We start from the raw sequence: 19065 nt of genomic DNA on the forward strand, positions 1-19065 counted from the left end.
TAAATAATAAATAGATCTAGATATTAAATATTTAATATATTCATTACTTCTCTTATATTAGTATTATATTAATATTCATATTAATTGTTACATTATATATAAAATAATATATTGTATATAATATAATATTTATATATATATAATCATTTTTAAATATAAGTTAAATTAAATAAATTATAAATTGACTTATTTATTGTTATTATCTAGAGAATTTAATTCATCAACATCAATAATTTGAGAATATTTTATTTTTCACAAATGGGGGTGTGAAATATTAAGGAAAAATAATTGTTTTTATCAAGTGTAAATGATTTTGGTGTTCAAGGCTTTAGCTTTTGTTTATAGTTTTTAATATAAATTTTAATATAAATATTCAATACGTTATTAATTACATTTTTAAGAACAAACAAAGGCATATTGAAAAGAACAAATATTATCATATTTTGATCTTGAATTCAACATGATAGTTTGTAGGAAAGAAGGATCAATCATGTAATTAATTATTTTATTTCATAAATACAAATTAATTTATATGATTCTTTATTATCACTTTATTACATCTAAGGTATTCATGATCAACAATTGTCAGGCCACATTAATAATCTAAACTGCATTAGTTGTCAATGGCCAATGTGTTAGTGTGATTGTAATAATACATTTCTTCTCCATCATAGCCATGGTAAGAAGATAGTTGCTTGAAATCAGAAGTCATATGATATAAGAAACATGAGTTAACTAAATAAATACCTCTATCCTTTTCTCCTCTTTCTATTTATCTCTCCATCTCCCTCTTCCTTTGCCTCTACATCTACATCTTCATCTTCATCTTTATATCCCTCTCTATCTTTCTCCCCTATCTCTATCTCCTTACCTCTCCCTACATTTCTCTACCTATTGCTCCATCTTTCTCTATCTTTCTAATTATCTTCTATCCTCTCTCTACTTTTGTCTCTTAACTCTATCTCCTTACCCCTCCATCTCTCTCTTTCTCCCTATTAATCTCATGTATTCAAAATGTATACCAATTTTTTGTTTAATTGACCTTAAACATCTATTCAACGTACCCATTGCACACCAAGATAATTTGTATATTAGTAACTTATACACCTTGTAATTTTGTAATGCATAAGCAAACAATAAAGATTTCAAATATAACTCCAACAATTTGATAAAAGATAACTAAGATTGTCTGCCCACAAAACAACAAGTATACCGTCTTTCCATGATAGTCCATCTATGTTGGTATTCTACTGTTGATTGAACTATATTTTCTATATTTATTCTTAATCCAATATAAAAAATCGATAAACAGCATACTTCAATAACAAAAAGTTATAATAAAAAGCATCCTTTATTTTCAAGGACTGTAATAATGATGAAGGTATGTTTGATCAGGGAATGTGATCCCTTGATAAAAAAATTGTACACAATTGAATTGTAGAAATGTATGGAATTTTTTTTCCTTCAGAGAATTTGAATTGAGCACCGTTTCCATGTCCACTATATGAATTCTGCCATTAAACTAAATATTTATTGGTTGAATGTTGACGAATTGAGCTACCTAGGTCGGAAACAAATTGTAAATAAAATAATTGCACAAATTTGTTTCAGGATGATCATATATTTCAGAAGAAGTTACTGGAAATCCCCGCCACAGAGGCGATTTGTGCACAGAAATCGTTGCCCTTGGCAGTCACGGCATGCGACCTAGGGTGAGGGAACTGGTGGACATGAATTCTGGTTCTATTTTTACTCAACCTGACCGACAGATTTAGGGTTCCCTTGGGCTTCCCGGAAGGGCCGAGCACCTGGAAGCTTTCGCCATTTTCAAGCGGTTGCTTTGCAAGTTCTTTCAGCGGCACGGTCACATGGCCGATGACATGAGGCCTCCAGGTGCTCTGGTTGCATATTTGGACTGTAAATAGCAGGCGGTCCTGCTGAATGGAAGACTCAGGTAGGGCAAAGGAAATGGTCTCGTTCCAGCTAGGGTTTCTTCCATTTTCTCTGTCCACTGCCGTTGTGTGCTCCAAGAGCCTGCGGCCGTGCTTGCCTGCACCGTGAATGAAGCAAAGCGCGAAAGCCCTGGTTTTCGGTGCTATTTTTGCCTTCTTGAGCTCGCTGGCGGATTCCACGACTATTTCCATGCCTATTGCTTCTATCATTTGCGTTTCCATTCTTACAGAAAGACGGATTTCTCTGCGCTTAATTTGCACCAAATGTTTTTTCCTTCGAGAAGGTAAAGAAGATTTAATGCAAGGGATGGAAGTAAACCCTGGTAGAATAGATTTTTATAGGGGAATTTGGGCTTGTTGGTTGAAACGATAGTTTGGGGTTTTTTCTGCTTTTGCTTGCGTGTCGTTGAATTTGATATTTTGGGCTGTTATACGTCGGATTCGATTCAATGCAAAGCGTATTGCAGTCAATGAATGAATTTACTGTAACTCTTTGGTGTGTAGGAAAAGTTGACAAGCAATTGGAAACAGAATTGCATAGTCTGCTCGCCATTAAAGCAAAGATCTCATGAAAGAGAAAGGATTCGCTGGAATTGGCTTACAGTATCAAAAAAATCTGCCCGATATTTTTGTTCGGATATTTTCAACGAAAGAAAGAATAAGCTAGTGCCTTGAGGTAATTTACTTCCAAATTATCCAGTCATTTGTGGCATGTGCATAAACAATTTTCCACTACAATTAATTTAATGGTAAAAAAGGTTCCTTTTGGTTACTAAAAGTAAGACAAAAGTGCAATTAATTATTTGACTATTATTCAGCCATGTGTGCATAAACAATCTTGATGGCATTTAATTTTATGGTCAAAAAGTTAATTTTGGTCAATAAAAGTACCACGACAGTACTATTAATTATTTGACTATTGAAGATGACATTTTAGTATAATTCTCTTGAACAATGAAGTATTGTTAAGTTTTGTTAACATTGCAAGTCAAGCTTACCAAATAGTTATGTTTCATTTTTTTTAATTTTTTTTTTCTAAAATTGTATACAAAGTGATGTATGAGCAATATATTGACACTCAAAATTTCTCTTAATACAAAACTAGATCTAGTAAATGTGGGATATTAAATCTTTAAGAAATATTTTGTATACACAATTACAATACTTATATGCACAACCCCGTTTTACCACTTTGAACATATATTACAGACTAGATATGTCAAAACACACAAATACTTTAAAGTCTATTTCATCACCTTTTCTTTTTCAAGTTCAAATGCAACAATGTTTTGCAAATGCAAAAAAAGGTGCCTTGGAATAGGGCTTGCCACATTTATAAAAGAAACTAGTAGCCATGACATTGACATTCCTACAATATCTAAGCTTTGAAAAAATATTTGTTAAATAAGAGCACCATATTGTTAGTTGTAAGGACAAATTATAACAACATAATAGCACATCAAATCACCAATTGGCATGTGTGTTGAATATCTTTCAAACAAAACACATAATAGAAACTTAAAAGACACTAAATGCTCATGAATAAAAGCTTTTTCTTAGGCTTATCCCATAATTCACTAAACAAAATGTTCTATACTAGACACAATTATGAACTGAACTTCCACACAAAATACCTTTGTATCTTGTTCAAAGTAAGTGTGGTAGCATCATTAACCTAAATATTATGATTCGGTAACCTAAATATTATAATTCAGTTAGAATTAGAAATGAATCTAGGCTATCTAATCTTGGGTGGTGGTTATTGTAATTTGTTTCTAATGTGCAGAACATGCCATAAAAATGTTTTCCCTCTTTTGTTCTCCATTGTTGCAATTAGAGGCTATTAGTTTTGATTGTGTTGTGAATATATAAAAAAGGGATATATTAATTATCCAAATGTAAGTAAAGTAGATAATATTGTTATTTACGAGCATAAGTTAGAAGTAGATACTCTTTAAAAAGATTCTAGAAATATGTTGAAAGGATATTGATAGTTCGATAAACATGAAAACTGAGGGCTTTAATGGTAAATTTTTTATCAATGATAATATTTTATTGATGTTAGGAATGTGTTGGAAGTGAATAACAATAACAATAGATTTATGAATATCCTAGACTTATATATTATAGGTATCGATAATATTATGTATGTTAAAATAGGGACTAACAATTGTTTAGTTATGAACGAAGTAGAGAGTGTTGTCTGTATTAGGAATGTGTCAACATCAAAGAATATTAATAATGACTCCATAAATATATCGAAAAAGAGAATAGATGGTGCAGTCACGGTTAGGAGGGACCTCAATGAGATCTATCTGGACCATGCAATAAGAGTAAAACACAACGAACGCAAGACAAGATGATGGAGGCAATGCATAACTGATTGTTTATTTCATGAAAACTGTTTACAATTTGCCAACAACATGCGGGCTACAAGATTCGGCTCACTGGCCTGATACAAACATACTCAATTACAGTCTCGGTCAATACCAAACCTCTTAATCTCAAGATAGATCTTTTCCGTTCAAAAAACTTGCTACTACAAACTAAATTACACTGATTTATGTGGTCTAGAGGGATCCGGTCGAACCAAGAAGAATCAATACAACAATGAACATGATGAAATGTGTAAAACCACTAGGTCGGCCTCCACCAATGAAAATCCTCTTAAAAATCTAAAGGAAGAAGTGCAGATTAGAGGGAAGGTCAGCCACACACCAAGGAATGCTAGAAACAACCAACTGGGGCTCCGCAAGCTATGGAAATGATCCACATGATTCGCCAATAGAAAATAGGTCCAAGTGGTTATAGGGTTCTAAGCCAAAAAACTGTCTCGAAATCCGGAAGCAATAACTTGTCGGAAAATGATCAAAATGTCCTGTGCTTCAGGAATAAGGAAGATAATCATGTTTACAAGAAAAATCCAGCTCCGCAATATCCGGTGAGCAAATGCAAGGAAATGTAGAAAGAAATGTTGAAACTGCAAAACACAAAACAAATTGAAAAGAAATATTTTTTTGGATGATGCAAGATTGCCAAGAACTGGGGGATGCTCCTGCATCAATAGATATTGAGAATATTATATGTAGACACATAAATCCATCCATACTTGTCCACACTTGATTTTATCTCATTCTATCCAATTAAATAAGTATTTATTATTTATTTAATTTGTCATTTTTCTTTACCCTTTACCTTTGATTAAATAACCCAAATAACCCTCCAAAAAATCAATCAATTAATATATACTTAATTAATTGATTTAGGCTAATTAACTCTCATTATCATTTTCTCTAATTTATTTAATTCCATCTCACCCTCAATCCTTGTCCACTCAATCCTAGTCATTCAATCCATCTGAATGGATACAAAATCTAAACTTGTGATCATGTGACAAATGTCCCTACCCCCCTCTTGCTCACACATGTGTGAGCATGCAAAGGTTGCCTCATAATCATCCCGCCTCTTACATGTCTACACATGTCACTTTCCCAAGCCACCCTACCTCTTACACATGTCATAGACATGTTTCTTTCATGAGCTTCTCTATGTGTGCTTGAACACATGTGTGAGTACACCTAGCTCTTACACCTATGACACATGTTATTCTCATGCCTTCTACTTGTGATACTTGTCACAAAGCTAATCCCTCAATCCATGCCGTCTCCCTCAATCAGTCCTATCCATCCATTTGACACTGAATCTTGGACATGCATTCTCCCCATAAAAAATCTATAAATTGAGGCATTCAGTCTCATTTTGATCATCTCTTCATATCCTAAATATATATTGTATTACTTTCTATCTATCTTATATCAATCGTCATCATCCTCATCTTCACATCATGCTACTAGTTTGAGCTACCACATTCCACCCAACTACACAACATTAAAGGAAGAAATCAAAGGCTGCCTCTATTTCCACTCAATCAATGAGATGAAAAGGTAAAAAAAAGGTATTGTGTGTGTTTCATATCTATTATCTATTTATGTCTTTCACCATTTTCATCTTCATCCTGTATATAAAACTATGAGATATCAACTAACCACTTATGACTAAAGTCAAGAATGTTCTCTATGTCAACAATGAATTTCTTTTAGTGGATTGTTGTCCATAATAAAATTCTAATCGGTGATAATCTTGTGAAGAGAGGGTTTAATTTAGTCAATCGGTGTATTCTTTGTTGTGCACTAAAGAATAATATGTTGACCATCTATTTTTTACACCACAACTTTGTCTGAGAGGTGTGGAAAGATTTGTTTTCCTCTCTTGATGTCTTTTGGGTTGTTTAAGAGTCTTTAAAATATTTTATCTTGAGTTGGATAAATAATTATCCTTTTTCTCACCCTGTCATAAGAGAATTATGAAATCCAATCCCCCCTTTCCTTGTTTGGGGTGTTTGTAAGGAGTGCAATAATACAATCTTTAGAGAGGAAGTGAGAAATAACAATGAGTTTTTCAATCTATAAAAAATAGCATTAAAGTTAACATTAATCTCGTCAAGATGAAAGAATCCCACTTGCTTCCTTTTCCCTGTAAGTTAAAAATTAGTTCCAACTAGGGTACCACTCAAGTTATGAATAAGGTCAATCCTACTAAAAGATATTAAGAAAACACCTCAAATGGTGAAAATTAGAAACATGGTGGATTACGTTGAATATTGATGGATGTACTAAGGGTGATCCTAGTGTTGCTATGACCCGGGGAATTTTGAGAGATGAGAAGGGTCTTGTGATTAAATGCTTTGCTAAAAATGTGGGTATAAAAACTAATAATGAAGTGAAGGTTATTGTGGCTTGGTAGGGGACATAAAGAACCTTTCTTCATGGTTTCTAGAAGATTGAAATAGAGGGAGACTCTAAGTTAATAGTTAATTTGCTTCATAGCTCCACCACTCGAAAAATTAAATTTTTTATGGAAGATAGTAGATAACTTTGATGCCAAATTTCCCCCTTTGAAGATCTCTTATACCTTTAGAGAAGGTAATAAATTAGTGTTTTCTCTTTCTAGTTTAGGCTTGCAATACATACTTGTTGCTATGTGGGTGACTTATCATGTTGTTGGGCTTAAATTTTGGTGACTTTGTCGGTTGTATTTTCCCCCCAAATTTATTTAAGGAGGGAGTGTAGGGGGGATAGAGCCCCTCTTGGGACTGAGGAGGCCTATCTTTTTGGTGGGGGCCTGAGGGCAGAGCCTATGATAGGGGTTTAGGAGCATTTGGGGGCAGTGCCCCTAAAGAAAAAATTTGTCAGTTATTTAATAAAGGAGCGACTATTGTTTTGGTATGTAAACTTATCTATGTAAACCACCAAAAAGGCTTCATAAATAAGTGGCTGTGTAATGTGAAAAATCATCAAATTGTATTTTTCTCTTTGTTGCATAATAAAAGAAAGTGAATGACTATTTTTGCATTATATTTAATATTGTTTATTGCTTTGATTTGCCTAAACCCTAACAATTAGAATCAGAGCCATGTATTTTAGTCATTTGGCAGGAGATTTCAATTTGAGTGGCAGAAATGATAGAAGAAGGCAAGCTTAAGGTTGAAAAGTCCAATGGCCAAAACTATCGATTATGGAAGATGCAAATGGAAGATTATCTATATCAGAAGGATGTTTACACAACGTTGGGTGGAAAAACAAAGAAGCCAGTGACTATGACATATCCACAATGGTTGGTTCTTGATAGAAAGACACTAGGAATAATATAGTCATGCCTAACAACATTGGCGTCTTTCAATATTGCAAAAGAAACAACAATGATGGACCTAATGGTGGTATTAAACAAACAATATAAAAAACCCATATCTTTCGATAAGGTATTCCTTATAAATTTTTTATTTAATATGAAGATTCCAAAAGGTGGGTTTGTTGCTTATCATTTGAATGAGTTTAACATGGTCACTAGTTAGCTAATTTCTATAAAAGCAACTTTTGATGATGAGGTTTGGGCTCTCTTGATTTTGTGTTGATTGTTAGAAAGCTAGAATAGCTTGGTCATGGTTGTAAGTAATTATGTCTCTAGTTCAAGCACTTTGAAGTTTGATGATGTTATTGGTGTTATCCATAATAAGGAAATGCAACAAAAAAGCACATGTGAGACATCAATTAATGCTTTAATTGTTGAAAATAGGGAAAGACGAAAGATCCCAACAAATTGTGAGAAATATAAGAAAGGAAGATCCAAATATAGAGCAAGGTTGGATTGTTGGCATTTTGTGAAGAAAGGAAAACTGAAGAAAGATTGTTGGTTTCAAAAAGGAAAACAAGGAGATGGACAACAAGAAAACAACAAGGAATCAAATGTAGCAGGTGATTTTTTGGAAGATGCTTTAATCCTTTCTTTAGATAATATTATATATTCTTGGGTGTTATATTTAGGGGCGTCATTTCATGTCACACCTCATAATAAATATTTTCTAGAATATGTTCATGGTGATTTTGGACAAGTTTATTTGGGTGATGATGAACTATGCAAAATTGTTGGCAAGGGCAACATGTATATACAATTACCAAAGAGAAATCAATTACTATTGAAAGAGTTAAGGAATATTTCTAATTCAAGAAAAAAATTAGTATCAGCAAGACAATTAAGAAGTGAAGGTTGCATAGTTACTTTTACAGACAATGTGTGCAAAGTCACTAAAGGATCATTGATAATAGCCAAAAGAGAAAAGGTAGGTACTGGTTTTTTTTATTTTTCTATTTCCCTAGCCTTGAGAGAAACATATACAAAATTATGGCACATGAGTGAGAAGGGGATGAAGATTCTCCATTCAAGTAATTTATTACCAGGTTTAAAGAAAAATGATTGGGATTTCTATGAAAAGTATGTTTATGGAAAACAAAAGAGAGCTAGATTTCTTTGAGTTTGAAAGATAAATACAAGTGAACAATATGAGCTTGTGCACTTTGATGTATAGGGATTGCCTCGGGTATTATCTCTTGGTGGCTCTTGTAATTATATTACACTCAGTGATGATGCAACTAGGAAAACTTGAGTTTATTTATGTAGACAACTAAAATTGATCACTTGTGTTTGATCATTTGATTCCCATTATTCATCTATTTTGGCTATTTCTATTAAAAAAATAATTCATTACTATTCAACTAAACATTTTTATTCCTCTAATCTCTAGTCTATTTCCCAAGGTAACTAATTTAATTAATTTAGCTATTCAACACTGCCTCTTAGCCCTTCATCTATTTAATTTAAGTAAATATCATTGTTTATTTAAATTCCCATCTCACATTTCCTTGAGTTTTGAATTAAAATCAATTCAAAATTGCTATTTTCTCTCATCCACTTGCATCCTCCTATATTTCCCACTTTCATCCCAATCCTAATCCTAATGTCCACCTAACCCACTCCACCAAGCATGTGCACACACTTAATCCTTGATTTAAGTGTGGTCAAACCCTCCCATCACATTAGGCACATGGGCTTCTTACACAAGCATATGAGCTTGTCCCTTCAAGTACTCCAAAAGGAATTTTTAATTCTTTTATTCCTCTCATCCATCTTCAATCATTGATCTTCACGAATCAATCTCAACCATTTATCCAATCTCATCTAAAATCCTATAAATCTATGTATTAACCATTTTTATATCTCTCTCCCATTTTGCATTGGAGCGTTGTTATGCTGTCAAAATCTTGAGTGAGCACACATCCAAATCAAACATATTGGGAAGATCTACACAAGAAGAGGTTTAATATAGTTTCATATTGTTAAATTATATGCTCCTTTAACCTATTTTAGCCTAATCTCAATTGTTGTTGGGCTTTGTGTTTGGGGTTCTTAGTTATTTTAGTCTATTTTGAAAGCACATTGCCTTGCACACAATTTCTCTCATACAAAATTTGAACTATTTGATATCTTTAAGAAATGGAAAGATTTGTATGAGAACGAGACATGAAATAAGATGAATTTTCTTAGATTAGATAATGGAGATGAATACTGCAACAAAGAGTTTGATCGTTACTATTCATACCATATGATTTTGTAAGGTGGTGGTTGTAAAGTGGAAAATTTGGAGCTTAGCAAATTTGCCACTTGAAAGGGGAAAATCACTAAGTTCAATTTTCACTTGGGGAAACTTTACATTCAAAAGAGGGGTTGAATCTACTAGATCCAATCCTAAGTGATGCAAGGACTGAATACTAAGTAGATTGGTTGAAATTGGAATGTGGTTGACCCTCTTTTGTAAGTTAATAAGTAAAGTGCTGAAATTGAAGACAAAATTGGTGGAAATAGTGAGCTACAGATTCAGGATTTAGTCGTGCACCTGGATCTGAGAAGTTTGAGATGATTCGGAGTTTCTCTACGAAATCAGGGAAAAGTTGCAGGGACTGTGTGTTTGGACTAGGTCGCCCCCAACTTGGTTCGCCGAACTTTCCACACGTCAAAAAGGTGTTTTTCGTCTCTGCAAATAAAGATTAATTCTAGAAGTACAACTGTGCACCTGCTTCTTGCACACCAAATGAAGAAGAAAGGGGTTGGGAATAGGGGTTTTCCTAAGTCAAACCCTAGTTTGGAATCAACCTTGAATGAAATACTACAAATACTTGAAATAAATGATAGAAAGGTATACCTTCATATCTGCAATAGATGATGATGATGCTTTGCTTCGTAGATGTAATCACATATGTTGTATGAAATGGCATGAACATGACAAAATCCTAACACACACATGCTTGCAAATGAATGATGTAATGATGCTCCAATGGATGAATGAAGAGTATGCAGCCTTGAAGAATGCTTGATGATGAAGGCTTGAACGCTTGAACACTTGAACGCTTGAGATCTAATTCCTCCTTCATGAATATATATCCAAATGAGAAGGGAATACCTCCTTATATACTTGCCTATAGTCAAATATTTAAATTTCCGATAGAGGTTGGCATAGGGGATTCATTTCTCGCTCAAAATTGAGATAGGGCCTAGGGGCCAAGATAGGTCCCAATTAGGGTGGATGAGGGTGTGCCACCATGGTCCTACCCTAGTTTGGGCCAGGAGCAAAGGGCTATGTGAGTTGTAAGATGCAAATATGAGGTTTGGTTGCATAGAAGAGGCATAAAAGAGGTCCTGATCAAGCATGGGGATGAGACTGGTAAGGTGAGGGCCCAAAATGCGGTCAAAATTACAAAGGGTGCAATTTTAGGATCTTTAATGGTATAATTAGGTTTTCACCAATTAAGATGATAAAACCACTAATGACACTAAATCAACCATTAGATTGAAAGGGGGGAAAATTCAATATATCTAGAACAATTCAATTAAAGAAAAAGGTTGAAACACCAATTAAATTTACCTGTTTGTTGTCTCCCCCTTTTGGTTTGAATTGTAAAGTCTAGGACAAAGTAACGGATAATTGGAGTAAAACAATAATTACAAAGTTCTACAGATGTAAGATAGAGCCACAAATAGAGATCTGAAAAGAAGAATAGGATCAAATCCTATTGCTGAAAATTTGGGCTGAATTGTGGGGACCAGGGTGATATGTTGTCTTAGTCCTGTAACTTTCGAATGGGCAAGTATCATTTTTTCTGGATCAGGGAGTCGCACATGATCCACAATTGGAAGATCAAGCAAAATTCTTGAGACAAAGGTCATAGGTCACCTGAGTCCTTCACTTTTCACTCCAATAAAAACAAAACCTATTCATTATCGTATATTCAGTTAGAATCTTCAATCAGAGCTCTTGGATCAATTTCCTACATATAGAAAGAGAGAGAAAGAGGTTGTGGATAGGTGTTAGCCTTAGGTCAAACCCCCATTTAGGAATTAACTTTGAAATCGAAATGATAATTGAAATAGAAATAGGATTGAATTGCAACAAGTTGCTTTCCTTTTGAGGGAAAGGCTAGATTTGAAATTGAATGCTTGCAATTGAAGTTGATACCTTGATGAAGCTTGCTTGAATCCTCACACAAAGGTCTAAAATGTCATGTAGAATGTCTTCATGTAAATTTGATCATAGATGCCATCTTGAATGCTTGAACTTGACTAAACCTCTCCTTTAATGCTTGACAAATACTTGTTTGCTTGCTCACTTGAATTGAATACGCTAGATTGTAATTGAGAGAGAGAGATACAATTAAGACATTATATAATTCAAATTAGAGGGGTAGGCCTCCTTTTATACTTAATCGTCCAAAAGTTATTTGAATTTTTGAAGCAGGCCGAAACAAACCTAAATTCCCACCCACTTGATATGACTGTTGTAGGGACCAAATTTGGGTCTTGATTAAGAGGACCAAGGAGGTTTGGTGCCCTAGCACCCTAATCCTGAGAATCAGGACTTAGTTTTGGACATGAGAAAAAATGGGAAGTGAAAATGTAGGTTTCTGGAAGGTGTGAGCGAAATCAAAGCAGACATCAGGCATCAAAGGACAAAATGCCAAGGTGAGGTTTAAGTGAGGACAAAAGTGTATGCGGATACAATTGATGACACTAAATTTATCCCACTTTAGCAAGAGTATGAGACTACACCCATACTCATGGTAAAGTACAAAGTCACATTGAAAAACAATCACCAAGATACCAAAGAGACGAGACACACCAAGCCCCTAGGGACTTTAGGATCTTACTACTCTAAGATAAAAGAGACAACACAGGAAAAGGGAAAGAGAACATGACCATACTGGCCTACTAAGATTTTCTTACTACGAGTCATGTAAAAGAAAAATTTGAAATACCAAATTACAAAGCAAAACGCCCGGTCTGCAAAGTAACTTGAATAGTGAAAACACGTCATTGGTGTGTGCATAAAGTGTAACATTGAGCAGAGTGTATAGCTCCATATTAAAGTGATTGCATATGCCTTATTGGGAGCAATAGATTTAAGATAGCATGCATCCAAAAGACAAGCACGTTACCACAGTGAGATGCCCCCAAGACATGACAAATCAAAGGATAATGGTCACAAAACATATAGGAGAAAAATCACATAAGGGATCCACTAAATCTCGAGTCATTAATGCACTTGTGATTAATAATGTATATCAAGAATAGTTGTTTTGAATTGAGGTAGTGGAACTATGAACACATTGGAAGAAGAGCACATGAGATAACAAACAAACATCTTTTTGAGTCAACATGGAAGAGACTGAAAAAGAGATCTCAATGCTTTGCATCATTCCCAAGTAGACAAAACAAGAGTACATTTACGAACAATAACACATGTACAACATAACAATATAGAAGAATTGAGATGAAGATAGAGGAATGCCACAATGAATTCAACCTCTCTATTACCTTGCACTAACGAAGTAACAAGGGTTATCCAAAGACAACCTAATACAACACAAAAACATATCAAGCAACACATCATAATGGAAGCACATTATGAACAAGCAAACACACAAAAGAGAATCCACAACACGAATGAAGCTAGTTAAGCAACCCATCTGCCTCCCAATCTTGCTTAACATAATTTAGAGATGGTGGACAAGATGCAAGAGGAGCCACATTGAGTATGGTAGATGGAGCTACTACAAGTTCCTAACAAGGACCATGCTCTAATGATGAATCACTTTGTTTGTCACAAGGAGATAGGGTTAATGTTTTTGAAAAATGTGAAGATAACTCATGACTAATCTCAATAAGTTCATACATATAAGCAAAACCATTAGGATCATTAGTGTTAGCATGAACAACATTATCATCATCATCCATATCATCTAAATTAATCATAATAGGATCTTCAATACAAAAAAAGTTGAACCATCATTTTTCTTGAGCATTTTTAATTTAGGTGATTGAACTTCCTCCCTAGGATTAAGAAAAGGTTGGAAAAATGGGACCAAGTTAACATTTGGTGTCTTCAGGGAGGAAACGATTTGGGAAGCAAGCTCGTGAGGTTTGACACATCTTTGTTGACAATCTCTTGCACAACAGCTCCTTTTAGTTTTAGTCGATACTTGCAAAGGTTGAGGATCAATTAACATAGGTCTCTTTTCTTCCCTTATAGGGGGAGGAATGAAAAAAACACAAATAGGTTGAGAGATACATGATGCCAAGTGCTTTCCTTTATAGGATGTACACGGTCGGATTGTGGCATATATATGAGGAATAAAAAGAATAAGAAGAAGACCGGGTCCGTTATAAGGAAGAGTCATGGGTGTTGGGTCTCTAGGTTTACTCAAGGCCATTATAGTTTCATTTTTTCATTTTTATAAGATAAGAAAAGGATGTCATTTCGAGGCTTTAAGGGCTCAGGTTGTTTAGGCCAAAAGTAATCAAGAGTGAAATTTCCATGCTTCGTTGTGGGTTGGTAAAGGACTGATTAATCATTATAATAGTGTCATTGTGAGGGAATTTCAAACATTTATGGATTGTAGAAGGGATAGATTTCATGGAAGAGAGCCAAAGATGTCTCAAATTCACACGAAATTGATCCAATGTAGAAATAATAGCAAAGGTGACTTGTAAGAACTTAGTACCAACCTCAACGGGAAGAGTTATATAACCAATATCAAGGCAAGAAAAACCATCATACACCTTAACCATAACATTAGATTTATTATATGTTACTTGATGCAGTTATTGAGTAAAAAGATGTTCTTCAATAATCACATTCACCATACATATCGGATCAATGAGCACCCCTCATGAGAGTTTGTATTTGATCTTCATAGTAATATATAATGGGCAATCAGGTGCATCAATAGTCTCACTAGGATCAAAGGTAATGCATAGGGCTTTTGTAGGTTTAGGTTTGCCAATGTGATTCACAACATTACTAGATTCTACACCAAGGTCATTAAGAGAGAAAGCAAGTGGCTCAGATTCAACAACATTAGTAGAATGAGAAGGCAATAGACTGGTGAAGATTTGGAGATTTTGGTTAGGAGATGCTACAAACTTATTCCCTTTGTCATTCAGGCCAACTACATATATAGTATTTTTATCAATAAAGTCTTGAATTTTAGTCCTTAAATGGTAACATTTTTCAATGTCATGACCTAGTTGACGATGATATTGACAAAAAGCTTTAGGATCATGGGAAGCTGGCAATGGTTTATAATGGTCAATCGGTTTGATGGGAGGAAGTTGCAACACATCAACATTCATCAACCTCAACATTATACTATGCCAAGACTTAGAAAGAGGAGTTAATTCTTTTCTAAAGTGTTTATATAAAGGTGCCACACTTGGTGTCATGGCCGCCACTTGAGTGTTGATGTTGTCATTTTCTTGACAAAACCTTTGTGCTTATGATGTTATTTGTGCTTATGAGATGTTTTACATAGAAGTCACATTTGATTAAATGCAAAAGAATGTGTTATGTTGCTTTGATTAAATGCAACAATGATGTAGGTAAAACATAATGATGAACATGTTGTAGTGTCATAAAATTGTGACCCTAGCAATTTATGACTGCATTAGGGTCCTCACGCATGCGAACTCGAATCCTCTAGCCTGATCGGAAACCAGAGAGTGCTTGGCTTGCGAAAACAACTTCTTCCTTGGCCTCTGCATCACCTCGTCCGCATTCTGCCCTGGAGAAAGGGGTAGGACAGGGGCGTGGCACCACTGTCCCCCCTTGGACAGAGGCATGGCGACCTTGTCCTCCCAGGACAGGGGCGTGGCACCCCTGTCCCTGCCCTATTTTAGGGCACAACCCTTCTTAGAGCATGCCTTGTGGGTTGTGCCTCGGGCGGGAAACCTCCCCGATGTCAGCCCGTGACAAAATTCAAATCCTTCAAACATGTATTTAAGGGGACATTCGCTCTCTCATTTGCATAAGTTGGATAGGTCAAAGTTGGAGAGATTCAAGTTGCATAAGTGATCAAGCATTCAAGCATTCTTTTCCAGCATTGAGCATTCTCAAGTCTCCCTTCAAAGCTAGGTGTTGCATTCAAGTCAAGGATTCAACCATTGAAGAGGAGATCCCTTTCAACATTCAATTCCACACAAGCATTTCTATCAACATTGCTACTACAAACTCCCTTGAGGTGATTTACAATTTAGGCTTTCATTTACATCTACTCGCAAGTACTTTATTTCATTACTTAGTTAATTCCAAAACTGGGGTTTGACCTAAAGGCAAACCCCCAATCCTAACAAATTTCCCTCTCTTTTCTGTGTGTAGGTTGCAGGTGTGCAGTTGTACTTTCAGATTCGGGTTTCATTTGCAGAGGCACTGGATTTTTCGGAGGACCGTGTACATTCCCGCCACGGTTCAAACAACTTTTCATTGAATTAGCAGGGCGACTTCGTCTCGACATTTTACTGCCAAAGCCAGGTGTACAACTTGATCCCATATTCTGATCTCATGTTATAATTGATTCTTTATCACTTTTGCACTACATAGTTTAATCAATTCATTTCCATTTCAAACAAAGGAAGATGGGATCATGCTAACATTCTCAATTCATTCAGAATTTAATCTATCATCTTTGTGTGGAGATTGAATCTAGTGAATTATCTCATCCTTTATCTTCCTAATGCAATGGTGAAAAGTGCTTGAAGGATAATCAATAGTGAAACTTCATCTCTCTTTGAGGGAAAGGGTTGTTTTCCTCTTGATCCATCACTCATCATTTTACCACCATTACATTTTGGTGAACCCAACGTCTTGCATGCTTTCCTTTGAACAACATTGCATATTTTTCATTTACAAGTTTGAACTTTCTGCAAATTTAGTGGTTAATTCATTAAAAACCCTAGTTTTTAAAATTAAAATTGAACTTGTCATTTGTAAAAAATTGCTTGTGGTTATCTTCGATCTGCAAATTGCTTTGTTTGTCAAATTCAATTTCCTCATTGCCTTGTTCGATTTGCAATTAAAATTTATAAAATTGAGAGGTTAATTGTTAAAACCCTAATTTTCAAAAATCATCTTGAACTTGTGCAAAAATTGGATTTCAATTTAATTTTCAGATTTCTGATTGTTGTCAGATTTGTTTTCAATCCTACAATTCAAAATTTCAATTTCCCCCCTTTTTCCCAAAATTCAAATTTCAAAATTAAGTGGTTAGGTCATCAAACCCTAATTTTTAAACTTAATTAGATTTTGTCTGAATTTCAAATCAATCTCATTTACATTCAGATTTTTAAACATTTTCCAAGGTGTCCCTATCCATTAGGTTTGACCCTTCTCAAAATTACAATCCAATTCCTCTTTTTCTCCAAAACTCTAATAGAGTCCTATTTTCACATTTGCGCCTTCATTTCGCCCATCTAGAGATCATTAAATTCACCATTTTTTTGGGGTTAGCTTTAAAATCATCGTAATATCCATCCTTGAAAATTTTGAAAAAAAGTTGGTTGGACCATGTGCATTCCCGCCACAGTCCTTGGCTTTTTTCCTGAAATTTCGGGAGACTTTTATGACTGTATTTATTAGCCTAAATCCAGAAGATTGGTTGATTTTATTGATTTTTGATCCCTCTAGAATCGAAAATACCTTCAAAATTCAACATTTCAACTTTCAAGAATTTTTTTAAAATTAAGAGGATAATTACAGTCTGCCTTGGTTTTAAAAATTTTAATTTTAAAATTAAGTGGTATTTCCTTAGCTCTAATTTAAAAATTTCATTTTCCTTTCATTTTTGGAAATTGTGTCATCCTCTTCCAAAGTTAAAATTGTGTAATCATTATTTCCTTGGATTTTGCATTACTCAATTTTGTAAACTTTGTTCTACAATTCAAAATTCAAATTTTCCCTCTAGTGCATGAGTTTTACCACTATTAGTTCTACCTATCCTATCCCTGTTAGACAAAGCATTAGAATTAAGGCTTCCTAAGGTTTAATTCCCGAAGAGATGGAGCCTAATTTGGGTGACTTCTTTAATGAGGATCATGCTAATTCTTCCCATCCTAATCATCTGCTTATTGATGGATCTCATGATGAAGAATAAGCTTTAACTAGGGTTTCTTTAGATCAACTTTCTACATTGGACAATCAATTTGACAATTTTCAACAATGGATGTCCCAAGAATACCCTAATAGTGAAGCTCTTCCATTAATTGAAGGTCTTAAGCACATGCTTCAAAGTGATAAGAATGGAATTTATATATTGCGTGGAATTGCATATATTGTTGATTCTAATGTCATTCCTATCAAGAGTTGTGCCGAAACCCTAGGTTATTCACAACCTTCAACACAAGTCAATTCCTCTATTCCTTTGACCAGTCCTATGACTAGTATTGCTACTTTCACATCTAACATCATAACTACTTCAACTCAAAATGTCATTCCTACAACCATAGGTCATGGGGGCAATCCCTCTTCTTCATTTAATCCTCCATCGATACCTATGTCTTCCATGAGTATTCCTATTATTCATGGAAGACTCTCGCTTATGGTTTATACCACTGCTAGTCTCATCTGAACTCATGAGAAAGAAGGGAGAAAAGGAGACAAATAGTATCAATCACTCGTTCATCTGTCCCCACATCTTATTCTGTTAGTAAGGAACCGACCGTGGTCTTTGATCCGAATGAATGAGATCGACTGACCTGCTTGTGGCATTAAGCCTAGCTGCCTTTCTTTATCCCTTCGTGAGGAGACCTTAGATGCGTGATAAATTGGTTTCAATACTTCTAATGGGCACCTGTCTCCCAGCCTTGTGTGAACCCATGGCATTGCATATATTGTTGATTCTAATGTCATGCCTATCAAGAGTTGTGCTAAAACCCTAGGTTATTCACAACCTTCAACACAAGTCAATTCCTCTATTCCTTTGACCAATCCTATGACTAGTATTCCTACTTTCACATATAACATCATAACTACTTCAACTCAAAATGTCATTCCTACAACCATAGGTCATGGGGGCAATCCCTCTTCTTCCATTTAATCCTCCATCGATACCTATGTCTTCCATGAGTATTCCTATTATTCCTCAACCAATCAGTGTGACACAAGGGGCCAATTCCTTCAACAACTTTATTCCTCCTTTAAGTGTCCCTTTTCCTACCCAATCATCACCAATGCCTACTTATCATAGTGTTCCACCACCTTATTCTCAGTCCATACCTTCTTTCAACAACATCACACCACCATCTCAATCACCTATGTCTAACATCAATTCTTCTACCGAAATGACAATTAACAATCTTGCTCAAACCGTGTCTTCTTTACAACAACAAATTGCTTCCA

At 34.9% G+C, this 19065-nt stretch overlaps 1 protein-coding gene across 1 annotated transcript; it reads right to left on the minus strand.

Moving 5' to 3' along the window:
• Positions 1–1625: 1625 nt before the first annotated feature.
• On the minus strand, positions 1626–2174 carry LOC131054866 (uncharacterized). The gene has a single exon (XM_057989501.2). It carries the CDS (start codon positions 2172–2174, stop codon positions 1626–1628), a length of 549 nt encoding a protein of 182 aa, XP_057845484.1.
• Between the last annotated feature and the right edge of the window lie 16891 nt (positions 2175–19065).

Source organism: Cryptomeria japonica, chromosome 9, assembly GCF_030272615.1.
Source record: "Cryptomeria japonica chromosome 9, Sugi_1.0, whole genome shotgun sequence".
In the NCBI taxonomy this organism is placed as follows: Eukaryota; Viridiplantae; Streptophyta; class Pinopsida; order Cupressales; family Cupressaceae; genus Cryptomeria; species Cryptomeria japonica.